At 41.5% G+C, this 17,162-nt stretch overlaps 2 protein-coding genes across 4 annotated transcripts; one reads left to right on the forward strand and one right to left on the reverse strand.

Moving 5' to 3' along the window:
- Nucleotides 1-740: 740 nt before the first annotated feature.
- chst14 (carbohydrate (N-acetylgalactosamine 4-0) sulfotransferase 14) lies at nt 741-6,503 on the forward strand. Its single transcript, XM_055054129.1, has 2 exons — nt 741-1,607; nt 2,716-6,503. Exons 1-2 carry the CDS (start codon nt 1,314-1,316, stop codon nt 3,541-3,543), a joined length of 1,122 nt encoding a protein of 373 aa, XP_054910104.1. The 5' UTR covers nt 741-1,313; the 3' UTR covers nt 3,544-6,503.
- On the reverse strand, nt 4,870-17,023 carry cep135 (centrosomal protein 135). 3 transcript variants are annotated; one of them, XM_055054116.1, is made up of 25 exons: nt 16,470-17,023; nt 16,163-16,353; nt 15,907-16,074; nt 15,690-15,831; nt 15,498-15,582; nt 14,544-14,672; nt 14,225-14,440; nt 14,064-14,129; nt 13,820-13,970; nt 13,511-13,731; nt 11,352-11,507; nt 11,123-11,260; nt 10,917-10,994; nt 10,684-10,835; nt 9,596-9,711; nt 9,324-9,478; nt 8,861-8,916; nt 8,582-8,750; nt 8,389-8,499; nt 8,107-8,292; nt 7,027-7,236; nt 6,707-6,909; nt 6,493-6,597; nt 5,142-5,282; nt 4,870-4,985 (listed from the first exon to the last, which is right to left on the reverse strand). In XM_055054116.1, the coding sequence occupies exons 1-25, from the start codon at nt 16,580-16,582 to the stop codon at nt 4,964-4,966; spliced, it is 3,480 nt and encodes a 1,159-aa protein (XP_054910091.1). In that variant the 5' UTR covers nt 16,583-17,023; the 3' UTR covers nt 4,870-4,963. The 3 variants fall into 3 exon arrangements, with proteins under 3 accessions (XP_054910091.1, XP_054910083.1, XP_054910074.1); XM_055054108.1 differs by lacking the exon at nt 4,870-4,985 and having other exon boundaries at nt 5,039-5,282; nt 15,690-15,753; XM_055054099.1 differs by lacking the exon at nt 4,870-4,985 and having other exon boundaries at nt 5,039-5,282.
- Between the last annotated feature and the right edge of the window lie 139 nt (nt 17,024-17,162).

Raw genomic sequence — 17,162 nt, forward strand, 5'->3', positions numbered from 1 at the left:
GCGGCGCGTCACGATGCGAGCGCGGTACACGGCGAAGGCGCGTGCTTCCTGGGAGTCGTTAAAGACACCATGAGGTGAATGAACCCAGTTTTTCGATCAAAATCTAAAGCTTGTTCCAGAAAACATATTTTCATGTTGAGTGAAAGCGAGTTATTGACGCGTGCGGCAATCAGGAGAGTGTTGTAGGTGAACTTTCCATGTCCCTGCAGCCTGGCGTGAGCTGCTTAAAGGCATAAGGTACCAAAAGCTAAAATGTTCCGTTTTTATGGACACTGGACCTTTTCACTAGAAGCCAGAGAAATTGTCCGCTTGTCCTTTGGCAATTTGAAGACTGCCCTCCCCCCACCTGTTGCTGTACAGCAGGTGTATCATCTCAAGAATCTGACCCAGGATAAACGTGAACGGTAAAAAAAAAAAAAAAAACCCCATCAAGTTATTAAATTAAAATGCTATTATTGTAGGCACTATGAACACTGAAAGAAAACTACTTAGATTATAATGCCGTAGATTTCTGTTGTCGCCGTTAGAAAACCAGAGTAATTTTATATATGTATATGTTGCAGTATGCTGGATCTGGATGTAAAGAGCAAGTCTGGCTTATTATGAATGAAAAACCGGCAGCATTCCAATGAAATGTTAAAAGCAGCTCCATAGAGCACCGTGGTTAGGAATGAATGACTAAAACAAAATTGACATGTTTCTTGCCTTCACTTCTCAGGGTGTGGAGACAGGAACCGAGTCGTTGGGTGATCCTTGATCTGAAATGTGGGATGACAAGCTGGGAAACTACATTTCCCAGAATCCCAGAAGCTGTTTACGGTGGTCTGCTGTTGACTCGCTGCTCAAATATAAACATTCCTGGCTGTCAACACACGTTACATTCACACTCTAGAGACGTTTTCTGTCTGCGCTTTATTAAAGGCTTAAAATGGTTTTAGTTCAGCGACCGTTTCCGGGGTTTTATTTTGAAATTACTGACGCGCGGATTTGTTAAAAGTAAAAAGCGAGAGAAAGCGGGCAGAGAGGACTGGGGACGTGACGCACTCCACCCAGCGTGGCGTGTATTTAGAGCGGGTTCTCCACAAGTCGTGCGAATGCTTTCCCGGGATTTTATTGTGAAAGTCCGCACAGGAATTTGGCAAAACGCGCTTGGAAACTGACTTGGAGCCTTGAAATGGGTACGTGGTAGGTACCGAGTGGAAACTTCCACACAGAACTGCCAGCCTTTAAAAGTAAAAGGGAAAAAAAAAAGAAGAAACAAACAAAACAAAAAAGCTGGCGGACGCCGGAAAGACGAGCAGGACGCGGTCACGATGCTTCCACGCAGGCAGGACTACGGGAAGAGACGGAGCGACGGCGTGCGGAGCGGCTCCGTTATCGGCTTCCGGAGCGCGGGGAGCCCGGGCTCCGGCCGCCGCGGCTCCGCCGTGCTGCCCTCGGTGCTCACCTTCCTGGTGATCGTAGCCTCCGGAGGCCTGCTGCTCATGATAGAGAAAGGAATGCTGAACAGCGTGGAGACGCCGTCTCCCCGGGGCAGCGCCAGGCGGCTGGAGCTCCTCGGCGAGACCCGAAAACGCGGCGCAGGCGGCGCCGACGAGGACTCCCAGGTACCCTCATCGATCATCTCCTTCCAGTGATCGAGTTTTAGTCACTTTATTTCATTTGCAAAGCTGTCAACAACAAAAAAGTGCATTGGAAGGGCTTTTTTTCCCTCTCTCCACCCAGTCTTGAATACAAAAAGTTATTTTAAACTGCTCTTTATGTCATCAAGTGATGAGGTTCCAGTGTGGCCCTTAAACATGTCCACATATTTCAAATTCAGAAATACCATCCAAAAAGGGAACTGAAATGTTGTGCCTCAAATTTATAACGAACTAAACTCTAAACGGTGTACTATTGATTTGTATCCAGTCAGTCCAGCTGTTTTCATCTTCTCCCAGAAAACAGAGGTTAAAAAACAGTCAACACCAAAAACTGTTGATTGTGGACTTTAAAAACCTATTTTTAATGGAAAGATTGCAAAAGCCACCGTTTAAACAATGTCGTAAGTTTGCCACAAGCATTGTAAAGGGAGCAGCAGACTTAGCACTGATTGTTTTCTGTATGCATGTATGCAAAGAAACCGCCATGACAGAAAACCCTCATCCCTCTAGTGAAACATGGCGGTGGGGAGGCTTTTCTTCAGCAGGACATGAGATGGAAAGAGCTAAACACAAAGTAATCCTGAGAGAAAACCTCTCGAGGCAGCAAATGATTTGAGACTGGGGTTGGAGGTTCATCTCAGACATGCAACTAGAGCCACAAAGGAATGATTTATGTCCCAAGTACGGCCCAGTCACTGTCAAGACATGAATCCAACTGGGAATTTGTGGCAAGACTTGAAAACCAGTGTGACTGAGCTCAAGCTGTTTAGCAAAGAATGGGCAACGGTTTCAGTCTTTTGATCCTTGCAGCTGTGATTTGAGCAAAAGGTGTTTTTTATTTATATATATATATATATATATATATACACATTGTTCTGACAGACTAGCTGAATATAGATGCATAGCACACTTTTCAGATGTTTAATTTTTTTGAAAACAGTATATCCACTTGACTTTCACAATTGCCTAAAAACCCAAATAGACGTACATGTGACGTTGCATGAATCAGAAAAAATTTTGACGGGTATGGGCAGTGGTTCAGCATTTAAATTTATTTCAATGTTGCATGCAGATCCTCCAGGAGATCCGCAACCGCACCATCAGGACCATGTGCAGCCAGAAGAACATGCCCCACAGCATCTGGTCCCTGAGCCCCCTGCAGAGGAAGACGGTGCTGCAGCACATCCTGGTGAATGACGAGTACCGCTTCCTCTACTGCTACGTGCCCAAAGTGGCCTGCTCCAACTGGAAGAGGGTCCTGAAGGTCCTGAGCGGAGCCTTGGAGAGCGTGGACGTCAACATCAAGATGGACCACCGCAGCGACTTGCTGTTTTTATCCTCTCTGAAGCCGGAGGAGATCCGCTACCGCCTCAAGCACTACTTCAAGTTCATGTTCGTGCGGGAGCCCATGGAGCGGCTGCTCTCCGCCTACAGGAACAAGTTCGGGGAGATCGAATCCTACCAGAAAAAGTACGGCGCGGAGATCGTGAAGCGCTACAGAAAGGGCGGTGCCAAGGATGCGTCCGTGACGGGAGACGACGTGACCTTCGGAGAGTTTGTCCGCTACTTGTTAGACGAGGACGTGGAGCGCATGAACGAGCACTGGATGCCCATTTACAACTTGTGCCAGCCCTGCGCCGTTTCTTATAACTTCATAGGCTCTTATGAGCACCTTGGAAGGGACTCGGAGTACGTGCTCCAGCGCATCGGCGCGCCGCCGTTTGTTCACTTTCCGGAGAGGCAAACGTGGTACAAGCCCGTCACCACACAAACGTTACACTACTACTTGTGCACGTTGCCGCAGAAGCTACTCAGGGAACTCCTGCCGAAGTACATTTTAGACTTTTCTCTGTTTGCTTACCCCCTCCCAAACACAACCTCTGAGCACTGCCGACATTAATAGATGTTCCGTTTCCTGGTTTAAGTGTTTATATATATATATATAAATTCATTTTATATTATTTTTATTCCTAAGGAAAAAAAACTATTTTGAGAGACAGTAAACATGTACTTCTGATGTCACACCAACCACTAAAGCTTCAAAAATGAAGAGGAGAAAAATGTCACTGAAACTTGAACTGTTACAGCAAATCGGTCACAATAGACGAAAACACAGTTTCAGCTAAAGTTCATTACTGGCAAGAATCTTAGTACTTTAGTTATTTTAAGTAGTTTGAACTGTTGTTATTGTCAGGTTGGAATGCTGAAGCAACGTTCGGCTTGAGAGAAAAATCAAACAAACGTAATATATTTTCTGTAAACCGCTAATAATCTAGCTGCTTAGAATCAACCAGCTGGATTTGCCCGTTCTTTTAACTTGGTGTTAAAGTGGTTTTCTAGCACCAACCTGATCATTAACATCGTCTGAAAACTATCAGTAGGGCTGAAGTTGGATTGTTGTACTGTGAGAATACTCGCATATCTTAATTTCAAACAATTTGCTGATTTGAGGTGAAGTTTGAAGGTAGTTCACCTTTCATCTGTAATCCACCTAATTTGTGCAACACACCAATACCCTTCAAAATTTCTCTATCGTTACTGATAAGAGGACCAGCAGTATACCAGAACCAACTTGAAGGCTATATATACCCTGTTGCCAAGGTGCATCTTGTTAAGAGACATTTGACCAAATATTATGGGATGCATTTTGTACAATTGTGAACATGTTTAGATTAGAAGAAAAAAAAAAAAACCCTAAAAGTTTAGATTTTTGGCACCTAATTCTGTTCTAAAATTAATTTCGGTGCATGTTGTGTTGCCAAAAACTAAATTACAGAACTTTTACAATTTTAAGTCAATCTAATGTCCTAATCTGTCCTAATCTTGGACAGCGATGTCCCTCCCCTCTTAACTTCTCATGGAGCATTAAACTATTTACCATCTAATCAAACTGACAAACTTTTTTTATCATAATGTACACCATTTCTTTTTTGTATTATATATTTTTAAAATCCTTTTATTTTACAAATAATTTATTAAAATATATATATAAAAACAAAAGTATTAAGTATAATCCACAATACTCAACATTTCAATACTGAAGTGCTTGAGGTTAGGAATGCAATTCATTTTTAGACATGTTTGATCTGTGAATGTACCTGATGCCAACGGCGTGTAAGTCGAGTTAGAATAGAAAAAAAAAAGTTTCACAGCAGCTTTTTTCCCCATATCCTGAGACATTGTTTAAGTAAACTTTAGCACCAGCGAGGTATGCTGCAGGCTACTTCATGCCATGGTCTGTGGAAGCCTTCATACTTCATGTCCAGACTTAAACTTCAAGTGTTTATCTGACTCACTGCAACTTCACTTGTCGTTAGCCGTTAATCCTTGAAGCTAACACTCCTAAAAAGGAGAAAGGGGAGGGGGACGAAAGAAAGGGTTGCAGCATTTAGGGTTTAAACATAATAAAAATGTGTCACTTGCAATTTGAAACAATGGATGTTATGTAAAAAAAAAAAAAAAAAAAAGTTTATGACCTTCATCCTGATCAAACCATACTTGTCTGAGTGTTCATGACTTCGGAGGACGGAGCGTTCCGCTGACGTGTAGTGAGAGCCGCTGGATGAGTTCTGGAGAGGCGAGCTTTGCAGAGACGAAAATGACAAACCCTGTCTGCGCATCTCCTGAACCGCTCTTTCACTGACGAGAGAGGGACAAAGCCACAAATGTTAGGATTAAACCTTTAATCTCCATTCATTTACATTCTTGTTCATGGGGCTGCAGGTACAGCAATGCTGAACCAAACATTACGAGCCAAATATTAGAATCTACAAGTATTAAAATCTATAGAGATTAGTAAATTGGGTGATTGTCAAAAACTATATTTGAGATGTATTCATTTAACTTCTGACTGACCAAACTAAATTTACAGATAACATTTGAGGGGGAAACCCCCCCACCCATTTTCAACATATAATATTTAATAAATAATACAAAAATAGACCCATTTTGCATTTAATTAATTCAACACAGTGAGAAAGTACAAACCTAAGAAATCCCTAAACATTTACATCAGGATCGCCCAAGATGATCCATTTTATGTCTCTTAAAATACATCATGCTTTATGCATCTACAAGTTAAATGAACTTTTATACTGAATGTAGAATTTTTCTGCATGAACTAATGAAACTCCAATCCTGGACAATAAACACTCTTCAACTTGTAGAAACAACAGCAGGACTTCTCCCACTTCAATGTAAACAGGGATTTGTCAGTGAGGTCAAAATCTAAACAGCGTACTTCTCCAAATAGAACAGTGATGCTTTTCTAGATTCCCCTCTTTAAAAGTGAAAGTTAAAATAATCACCTAAAAATTCTTTTTTTTTTAATTCACACAATTGCAAGAAAAGTTCAGACTTTTATTTTTGTAAAAGTTTTCACACATTTCCTGTTAGAATTCTACATTTTCCAGGATAAAATCTTCAAAGCATTCTGCGCTTTTTAGTCATTTTTAAAGTAGGAGTAAAGGAGGCTCGCTATAAATGTACGCCAGATATTCTTGCAGTGGTCAGGATGAAAAAAAGAAAACTGATCAGACAGGTAAAAAAGTGATGGACGGACTGACTGCTTCAAAAGCAGATGGATAAGGTCGACTTGAGAGACATATAGATTAATTGGATGACAACTGATAAGAAAAATTGATTGAAAACAAGGATGGATCAACATACACGACGGAAACATTTAGATTTCCAAACCTGAAAAATACTCTTATAAAATTCCAAACTTTTCCAGGCTGTGTTGGGAGTTCTTTTTTTTTTAGTAAGTTTCAATACTGAAATATTACTTCCAAGTGTTAGCAGATGATGCGACAGTGAAAGTTTTTCTCCCCCCCAATATAAATAAACTCACCGTTCAAAGCGCTCTGTGGTCAGCTGTCTTTTCAGCACGTCCATTTCCGTCTGCAGTTGAGACACTTTGCCTCGGAGGTGGGACACATCTCTGATGTTCTCTGCGCTTTATGCACATACGAAATAAACATTCAGCATCCTTTGTCTTTTTTTATTAAAAAAAAATACTTTATTGAGCTCAAAAACCAGTAAAGTGTACTGGATTTGTCTTTTACTTTTTGCTGTCAGCCAGAGCGAGCCTGTCGCGCAGGGCTCTCAGCTCAGACTCCCTCTCGCTGGCAGCCAGGTGCGTCTGGAACTCTTTCTGCCGGTTGGTGGACAGCAGCGTCTCCAGGTTGCGCACCGTCAGCCTCTCACTGGCTAGTTGCCTCTTGAGGACTTCAATCTCTGATCGAAGATCCTCCAGTTCTCCGGTGAGCTGAGTAAAGGAGAACAAAAAGACATCACAAAGATTGCAACAAGTTCTCTACGACACGAGTGGAATTGTGATTATGGCAGAGAGAATGAAATAACAACAACAAACAAACACATTCACCCTTTCCAGCTCCATGCTCTTGGAGGTCAAATGTCGTCCAGCGAGCTCCTTTCCGGAGTCTAGTTTGACACACAGTTCCCTGACAGAAGCCAGATCAGAAATGAGTGCCGCCTTCTCCTCCTGGGCTTTGTACAGATTTTCCTCCAGCTGGGACATCCCACGGGTCAGAGAGGACACCTGGGCTTCATAAGCTTGCACCGCCTGCATGTGCTGGAAGAGACAGAAGGAGCGGGGAAAACCACGTTAGGATACTGATCACTTCAGTTTTGTTACACTGGTTTTGATGTAGAAAAAACAAAAAAACATTTAATTATATGCTTGGAGCTAGGGATGCCAGTTATCGATTGTCGAGTTAATCCAAAATTTACGTATCAATCAATTGGTAGGCGGTCATTTTCTTAAAAAATTGATTTTTTTCTTATTCGAGAACGTCGACAATCTTTCCATAAAATGAAATGATGAATTTTTCATAACATAATACAATAAAATAAGGTGAAAATTGTACAACTTTATTTTATTCAGGTTTTCTCACATTATTAAACTTAGACATAGTTATAAAATAGAACAGGAGCATTTTATGTCACTGGATAGAAAAATAAAAGACGAAAGAATAATATAGTTTAAACTGTACTGCATGAAGTGCATTAACTCACAGCAGCCTTCAAATTCAACCGTGCTTATTAGCATCTTGATTATTTTTCCTTGAATCATGCAACAATCTCTATGCGTTATGCCATCAAGTTGATGCTGCTCCATTACTGCGGCTGGGCTGAATGGCAGCTATTAAGGTGAAACTTAGGGAGCTTGGCGAAAGTTTATAATTCAAAACAGAACACCGGACTGATTCTTTTTCCTGTTCTGCTATGACTGTCATCTTTATTTCTGTATAAAATGGGTCTGGTTAAGGATGACCAGCAGCGCCCTCTTCTGGATGGAGGCCAAACTACAATACTAAAAGACGTGGACGCTATTAATCGATTGGAACGATTGAATCTAACAAACCATCAATCGACAAGTAACCCTAAGTGGATTAATTGTTCGCGTCCCTGCTTGGAGCACATTTTCATTTTAATCCTTCACCTGTTGGATCTCTTTGTCTCTTTGTCCGAGAGTCTCCTGAAGCTGCCTGCGTTCTGTGTCCAAGGAGAGCAGCTCCAGGCGGATGGAGTTATTGAGGCCTTCTGCCTGGTGCAGCTTCTGCTCCCATTCCTGCATCCCAGAGTGGGCCATTCTGAAGCGCTCCAGTAAGTCCCTGTTCTCCTGTTCCTGAGAATCGCCAGTTAAACAGCAGAAATCGTTTCCAGAGATGACGGACACTAGCGGAACAAGCCAAAGCTACAGAAACGGGAGCATGGACCTTACCTTTGTGGCCATCAGTTTCTCTATTCTGGACACTTCAGAAATGTACGACTGGACCCTGGAATTCAACTCGTCCTTCTCGTGCAAAGCCTGCTCCATTTCTAAATGTACAACCTTAACAGAGAGACATTTCTTTGGTTTGTGTTCGGCTTTGTAACAACAAAATACAAAAGCAGGGTTTAAAATCTCCATCTACTTGGTTCTCCCTGGTCATGGTGGCCAGGTCGTCCTGCAGCCTCCTGTTTTCTCTCAGCAGGACGTCTTTGTCTCTCTTGAGAGCAGGCAGCTCCTCCTGAGACGAATCCAGCTGCCTCCTCAGACTGCCGATCTCCCGTTCTCGACTCTTCAGCGCTCCTTGCAGCTGACTAAACGAAAAATAGAAATCGCATCCATTTATTTTAGTTGAGAAAAGGGTAGCAACTCGCAGCAACGGCTTCTGCTGCTGAAATATGGCTCAGTTGAAAGCGGTACTCACGCTAGGGAATTGTCCATATTTTTGACAGTGAGTCTCACGTCTTCAAGGGTTTTTTCCTGGGAAAAGCCAAAGGATTGCTCTTCATTAGTTCTCACCACAACCCACTGAGACATTTACAAATTACAGTATTTATTCCAGATGATTGCAGAAAGAAAAACCACAAACTCACATAATATTACATAACAGTAAAACACTGATTCATTTAACCTTGATTTCAGCTTTGAAATGTTTGATATTTTACAATAGTGCCTGTAGTTGAAGTGAAACATGCTCAGAGAGGCATTTACTAATATATCAGTAAATGTCTCTGACATTTACTGGATATCAGAGATCCAGTAAATTTGCTGGATTTACTTGGAATATCTGAATATTCCAAGATATTCAAATGTCTTGGAACATTTGAAAATTGTTCTTCTTTGACAAAAACCTTGTGAACAAAAAGTGCTGATGAACTTGTTGGTACCTTCTGGGACAGGTCATCCTGGAGAGCAACCAGCTTCTCCGTCTTTTGATCCACCTCGTCCTGTAGGATGTCTTTCTCTCTGTCCAGGACACACATCGACTTCTGGAGAGTTTCCACTTCCTCATTCCATTTGGAGCTATGCTGACTCATCTCCCCTAACAGGAAGAGGACAAAAAGCTCACTTTTAAGCTTCTACATCAAAAAATAAAGACAGACAGAAAAAAAAAAAAACAATTTAAGGTTTGCAACATGTGGCGGCTCAGCACACTCACCTAATCTCTCTTGGAGTTCTTCGATCTGCTCGTGGGCCACATGCAGTTCGTTTATCTTCACCGAGAGTCTTCGCTGAACGTCAGACAGCGACTGCTCCATCTGCTCCTGCAGCAGTCTACATACACAAGACATGTGAAATAACAAATCTTTCTTGTCCTAACACAAGTATAACTTTGGAAATGAATTTAACAATTTGACGGATCAAGCTAAGATGCACCAAACAACGAGATCAAAAATCTTGATTGGCTCCGATTCAAACTGTTTTTTCCCCTATTCATTAAATGTATCAGAACTAAGGACGGCACCATTTTTGGTCCATAAACGCATCAAACAGGACATGTGTTCTGATAAGTGGTGGGCGATATGGACGTGATGATAAAAACCATTTACCAATACTTGTTGTATTAGGTAATTGTGTGTCACAGTAATTACAGCAACACAAACACAATTCTTGAAGAACATTCCCAGTTGTAATGCTCTATGTCAGGACACCAGTCACATAAACACTAAACTACACCATAACTGCGTTTAATATTTTTAAATGTTTCAATATTTCTTGATAGTAAAACTGCCAATACCAACAATGCAGACAGTTTTGGAGGGTTTTAAACATCATTAATTGGAATTTTTTTACAACTTTGAATCAGAATCCCTGTGAGAAATTTATTGCAATAAATGAAAAAAATGAAAAATAAAATCCCAGTCCTAATTCTGATACATTTTGTTTTCAGTTTAAGAGAAATGTAAGAAATCAGATAAAGACAATGGACAGCTGATTTGATATATAAATGAAGAGTATCATTTAATTACTTCATTTTCTGAAAAATTCAAATTTAGCACCTCAATCAGTGACTCCTGCCTCTGAGCCTTATGGGATATGGTCCTCAAAAATTTAATACCATAAATTGCATCAGGGAAAAAAACCAAAAAAAACATACTGGAGACAATTGAAAATATGTTTTCATAAAAATGTGACACTTTCCTCAAGAGCAGATTAAGAGTGGTGCTACAGCAGTCGATTCTTTTACAAAATCCTTACAGCAGGAAACAACAGAGCAGATCCAAACAGAAAACCAGCATTTCCTACCTCAGGGCGTTGGCCTCGGCCAATCTCTGTTCGACTTCTTCTGCGCTTTGGACCGAAGCAATGGAGTGAACCTTCAACTCGTCCTCCACAGCCTCCTTGCCCTCTTTCAACAGGCACACTTGAGTCCGCAGGTCCAACCTCTCCCGCTCCAGCTGCGCCCCAAAAGCACTCCAGTGATGACAAAAACATAACACATTCAATCGGGGAACTATCTGAATAACGATGAGACTCACACTCCCGACAGTATTCTCCAACTCGAGAATCCTCCTCTCGTCTCGCTCTCTGTCAGTGAGCGCTGACATCTGGGCAACCTGCAGATCAATAGTAACCTATTAATCTGAGTGAGTGAACAAGTGGACTGTTTGGCTTTTTTTTTTTAAAAATCTGTTATTATCTAGATTAGTTTTTAAAATAAACCAACTGATCAAATAAAGTTTACCTTTAACCTCTCCATCAGTGAATCCCGTTCAGAGGCCATCTGGTCAAACTTCATCTCTACTCGTCTCACCTCCTCCTGCATTCTCAAGAGGTCAGCCGACAGGTCTGCTCTGCGGGCCAACATTAGGTTGTCTTGAGCCTGAACGAGCCAGAATAAGTGAAAATTATGCAGCATAGATTATTATTATTATTTTTGGATTAGCATCTTCTAATGTGTATTTAAAACGTACTTGCTTAAAAAGGGTTTTGAAGTGGTCTCTCTCATTACTGAGCTCTTGAACTTTGTTCTGAATGTCCTCCATCTGTCTCTCAAAGTCCATCAGAGCAGCCTTCAGCGTATCCTTTTCTTTGATTACAAAGAGCAGTTCTGGGTCTGGACCACTTCCCTGAGAAATGGCAGGTTACGTTTACAGTTAGGGCCAGAAATATTTGGACAGTGACACAGGTTTTGTTATTTTAGCTGTTGACAAAAATATGTTCAGAAATACAATTTATATATAGTATGGGCTGAAAGTGCACACTCCCAGCTGCAATATGAGAGTTTCCACATCCAAATCGGAGAAAGGGTTTAGGAATCATAGCTCTGTAATGCAGAGCCTCCTCTTTTTCAAGGGACCAAAAGTAATTGGACAATGGACTCCAAAGGCTGCAAGTAACTCAAAAGGCCTTTCCCTCGTTAACCTGTAATCAAGTAAGTAGTTAAAAGGTCTGGGGTTGTTTCCAGGTGTGTGGTTTTGCATTTGGAAGCTGTTGCTGTGACCAGACAACATGCGGTCAAAGGAGCTCTCAATTGACGTGAAGCAGAACATCCTGAGACTGAAAAAAAGAAAAAATCCATCAGAGAGATAGCAGACATGCTTGGAGTAGCAAAATCAACAGTCGGGTACATTCTGAGGAAAAAGGAATTGACTGGTGAGCTTGGGAACTCAAAAAGGCCAGGGCGTCCACGGAAGACAACGGTGGTGGATGATCGCCGCATACTTCCTTGGTAAAGAAGAACCCGTTCACAACATCAACTGAGGTCCAGAACACTCTCAGAGAAGTAGGTGTATCTGTCTCTAAGTCAACAGTAAAGAGAAGACTCCATGAAAGCAAATACAAAGGGTTCACATGTAGATGCAAACCATTCATCAATTCCAAAAATAGACAGGCCAGAGTTAAATTTGCCCAAAAACACCTCAAGAAGCCAGCCCAGTTCTGGAAAAGTATTCTATGGACAGATGAGACAAAGATCAACCTGTACCAGAATGATGGGAAGAAAAAGGTTTGGAGAAGAAAGGGAACGGCACATGATCCAAGGCACACCACATCCTCTGTAAAACATGGTGGAGGCAACGTGATGGCATGGGCATGCATGGCTTTCAATGGCACTGGGTCACTTGTGTTTATTGATGACAACAGCAGACAAGAGTAGCCGGATGAATTCTGAAGTGTACCAGGATATACTGTCAGCCCAGATTCAGCCAAATGCTGCAAAGTTGATCGGACGGCGCTTCACAGTACAGATGGATAATGACCCCAAGCATACAGCCAAAGCTACCCAGGAGTTCATGAGAGCAAAAAGGTGGAATATTCTGCAATGGCCAAGTCAATCACCAGATCTTAACCCAATTGAGCATGCATTTCACTTGCTCAAATCCAGACTTCAGACGGAAAGACCCACTAACAAGCAAGACCTGAAGGCTGCGGCTGTAAAGGCCTGGCAAAGCATTAAGAAGGAGGAAACCCAGCGTTTGGTGATGTCCATGGGTTCCAGACTTAAGGCAGTGATTGCCTCCAAAGGATTCGCAACAAAATATTGAGAAAAAACTTTTTTGTTTGGGTTATGTTTATATGTCCAATTACTTTTGAGCTCCTAAAATGTGGAGTGTTTGTAAACAAATGTGTACAATTCCTACATTTTCTATCACATATTTTTGTTCAACCCTTTAAATTAAACGTTACAATCTGCACTTGAATTCTGTTGTAGCGGTTTCATTTCAAATCCAATGCGGTGGCATGCAGAGCCCAACTCACGAAAATTGTGTTACTGTCCAAATATTTCTGGCCCTAACTGTATGTATTGCCAAGCTTATATTCTCGTATTATTTCAACTTGAAATAATATTGTGACTTTATTCTCATAATTTAATTTTTTTTTTCCTCCATACTGTGTAGTACAGAAATGAGGCCCATGTTTAAATGTTTTTTCATCAGGATTTGGCATTTGTAACATTATTTTACATTTTAATGAATTGTACACCTTTGTTTAAATTCTAGTTTACCTTAGTATGGGATAAAAGCCAAGCTTTCAGTTTTAGAGGAAAAGCAGTCTTTTAGATTAAGGATCAATTGAAAAACCTATTAAAAAATAAATCAGAATGAAGTTGTTAGCAGCAACCCTTGCTCACTTTGCCTTTCGGACTCCTGCCTCTGTCTGGACTGCGGCTGGGACTCGAGCCTGGCCCGCCGGCTCCTCTGGCTCTCTTGTACCGCTCAGCCTCATGGCGGTAGAAATCCCTCTCCTCCTCTAGACTCCTGACAAAGGCGTCCAGACGAGATGGGGAACGCTCCCTGCCGCAGACGCCATGCTTAGAACGGAAAGCCTCCAACTCCAGCACCAGCTCTTTCTCTAGGTAAACGCATATCAAGTCACCCCCGTTACACAAACATGACGCGGGTCTCAGCAACGGGGACGCGTACAGCAAACCGCTTCCTACCGGCCGCCATCATCGTCTCCACTTTCTTCTGCAGCCTGGTTTTGTCGTCCTCCAGGAAGTTCACCAGTGCCTCCATCTTTTCGTTCTGCTGCTTCAGCTCCACCAGCTGATTACTGAAGCGGTTTCTTTCAAACTCTCCTTCGGATTGCTCCTGGGTTTATATGTTGCATTGAATCGTTTATATTGTTAGAATAAAAAACAAAAACTGAAATCAAATCATCTTTATAACATCTAATATACAAACCCTTCTTGTCTGTGTGACAATATCCTCAAGGTCTTCAATAATTTTGTCTTTCCTTCGAATTTCTTTCTACACAGAAACAAAAAAAATAAATATATTTAATTTTTTTGTTCCAAGAGGTCTTTGTGGTTAATTTCACATTTCCATCTAACACGTTCTCTTACTTTTGCTTTTTTTAGCTCTATATCAACATTTTCCAACACGCGCTCCTTGTCCAGCTCCATGCACTGTGCGAGGTGATCGATCTGCGTCAGCTCCTCACACAGCTCCAGGTTCTTTAAGGAGAGGTTTGCCACCTCTGTGGAGGCGTCCTTCTTCCTTTGCTGCAGTCCTTCTACCCTGTCCTGGAGGGCACTGTTGGCCTCCTGCAAGTACTCGATCTATAAAACACAGAGCAGACTACGGTCACAAAGTATCTATCAAAACCACCACCGTTTTTCTGCCAATTTTGTACTTTAAATCAGTAATGATAGATGAACTGGCCTGGAGGTTGAGATGAGTGATCAGTTTTTCGTTGCTGACGTTCTGGGCTTCGAGGGAAATGACGTCATAAGGCCGCCCTCCATGAAGTAAGCGGTTCAGACGCTCCACCTCTCTGTCCCTTTCTTCCACCTTTCAAAGAAACCCCTCCATAGATTTAAACAAATTTCCACAAGGCCAAACAATTGGGGCTTGGATTAATCCCAATGAATCGATTGTTATAATATAGTGATTGACTAATTTAGAAATTGATTAGTCGTTAACTGGAATATACAAACTTTGAATAGGCATTTTGTTGAAATGACAAAACTGAGAAGTAATTAAGCTAGAACGGTAAAAAATATATTTACATTTTTGTACATTTCACATGCAAGTTAAAAAGAAAATCTGTCTGGAAGTATGTGCTATCAATCACTGAAGTTGAATAGTTCAAATTCCTATTACAAAAAAGGAACCATCACCGTTAAGCGCCTTTTGCTAATAATAATACGGTGATAAAAAAAAAAAAATCAACAGTTCATCATTTGCTGTATTAATCAAACAGAAAGGGCTGATGGTTTTATTGAGCGTGGTCGATATCGACTTAGAATTTTATCACAATATTTTGTGGTACTATTGTGACAATGATAAAGGTTATGGAAGAAAGAAAACTCATCTTTTACAATGAATAACTGAAATTTATTGAGACAATAATTAAAAACGTTCACAATAAATGTTAGTAAAAACAAAAAAATTTTTTTACTGCAAATGATCAAGCGAATGTCATAGGCAATACAATTATTTCCTTATTTAAAAAAAGAATTATTTAATTTCACCTTTCCAAGTAATAGTAATATTGTATCAAAAAAGGCCTCAAAAATCACTTAACTGTCAGAATTATAGATTACAAGTATAATCTTTATACTTGTAACAATTACATTTCTTGGAGCTCTAGACACATAAATTAGTTTTCCTCACCTGAATGTTGAGTTGTTTTATAGATTCTTGGGCGTTTTCCAGCTCTAGTTTGAGATCGGCAATGTCTTCCTGCAGTTCATGGATCCTACAAATCAATGTTATCATGAGCTGATGGGAATTGAAGCAATTACCATCAGGGAGACTGCTTTATAAAGTAAAAATAGCATGACTCTTAATAGCTTAAAAGCAAACCTTCCATCAGCTAGTTGCAGTAGGTCAGCTACATAGGGATCATCAGGCTGTGGGGCAGGATAGGCTGATGTATAGGAAGGAGGCGCAAGTTCATCAATCTGCATTCTCTGTCGTCTGAAAGGAATACTGCGCTTTTTCCCACCTATGAAGGCATGAAAAAGGGATTTAAGTGTGCTTATGAATGTAAAATATTCCCTCCTTAATGCAGCCACATTACCTGGCGTCTGCACAACGGCTTGCATGTTCTTCTCCTGCAGCTGCTGGATCCGCTCAGCTTTTGCCCTGCTGTCCTTCTCCAAGCAGCGCAACTTGTGCACATACTGGTTGTTTAGAAACTTGAGATCAGATGTCTCGTTGTCCAGCTTCCTGATTTGTAATTTAAGCTCTGGAAAGAGAAGATTGTGAGCACACTTTAAAATCTACAAGCTCTAAAGGGATTTTTTCTTCTTGCTGAAGGAGGACTCTGTCCTTACCTCTACAGAAATTATCTTTCTCTTCCCTCAGTTTCAAAAGCTCCAGATGCATGCTGTTGTTTTCCTTGACCAGTTTGGCGTTCTCTGCCTTGTAAGGCTCCAGCAGAGCATCAACATTTCGGCTCTCTTTCTCGGTTTTTCCTGCCGACAGTTTGGCATTGCGGAGGCTCTCCGTCGTGTGGACCAAGTCGCTGCAAAAAAAAAACAAAACAAAACAAAAAAACAGGGGATGATGGCGGGGGGAGCATTTTTAAAACCTGCGATTTATTGGTGGAGGTTAATAATGATGTGTAGAGGTGTGCTTCACCTGAACAGTTTCTCCACTAGCGGCAGCGACTCTATTCCGAGAGGTTGTCTGTAGCCCAGCTGATCCAGACGTTTCCGCAGATTGAGAAATTTCCTCTCTGCGTTGCTGGTCATTTTTGTATTGCTTGCAGTTCGCTAACTAGTGCTTAAAACCCCACGGTTTCATTTATGCAGTAGAACTTTGGAGATGGCGAGGGGCTATATTACATAGCTTTATTGCCAATTGTTCAAATTAATAAAAAGACTAGCATTTATGAGCAGAACACAATTAGCTGGCTTTGCTATCCCTCAGTCTCTGAGGAGACATCGAGCTAGCTACTGGTAAACAGTTTGTGTAGCGGCTATTAGCTTCATAAACGTCAGCATAATGCCACATTACCCATTACGGTGCCACTCCTCGAGTCACCAGCACTTCTGGACTTCTTTTAAGGCTGCGTGGGGTTAACAAACTTCGTAAAATAAGCAGAAACGTGTTGAAATGGAAAGGTTTCCGCGGTAAAGTGGTTTGAAAAGAGCGCCGTTGAGCTCTGGTTTGGATTCGTCACCATGGAAGTAGAAGGCCCGGTGAACGCCGAGGAGCGCGTGTTTTGTCAAACGAGGTTGTCCCGGCGGAGGGTGGATTATAAAAGAAGACAGTCGTATGTCAACGGTGTAGCCATATTTTGAGTGGCAATTCTGCTGCAACACACGGAAT

Source organism: Poeciliopsis prolifica, unplaced genomic scaffold (assembly GCF_027474105.1).
Source record: "Poeciliopsis prolifica strain line A6 unplaced genomic scaffold, Auburn_PproV2 SCAFFOLD002, whole genome shotgun sequence".
Taxonomy (NCBI): domain Eukaryota; kingdom Metazoa; phylum Chordata; class Actinopteri; order Cyprinodontiformes; family Poeciliidae; genus Poeciliopsis; species Poeciliopsis prolifica.

Excerpts from the sequence above, each read along its gene's own strand:
- chst14 (XM_055054129.1), top strand. The coding sequence starts at position 1,314 with ATGCTTCCACGCAGGCAGGACTACGGGAAGAGACGGAGCGACGGCGTG. Across the intron at positions 1,608-2,715 it reads GCGCCGACGAGGACTCCCAG|ATCCTCCAGGAGATCCGCAA; the intron begins GTACCCTCATCG and ends TGTTGCATGCAG.
- cep135 (XM_055054099.1), bottom strand. The coding sequence starts at position 16,582 with ATGACCAGCAACGCAGAGAGGAAATTTCTCAATCTGCGGAAACGTCTG. Across the intron at positions 16,354-16,469 it reads CTAGTGGAGAAACTGTTCAG|CGACTTGGTCCACACGACGG; the intron begins GTGAAGCACACC and ends TTTTTTTTGCAG. Across the intron at positions 8,751-8,860 it reads AATATGGACAATTCCCTAGC|TCAGCTGCAAGGAGCGCTGA; the intron begins GTGAGTACCGCT and ends TTTTTCGTTTAG.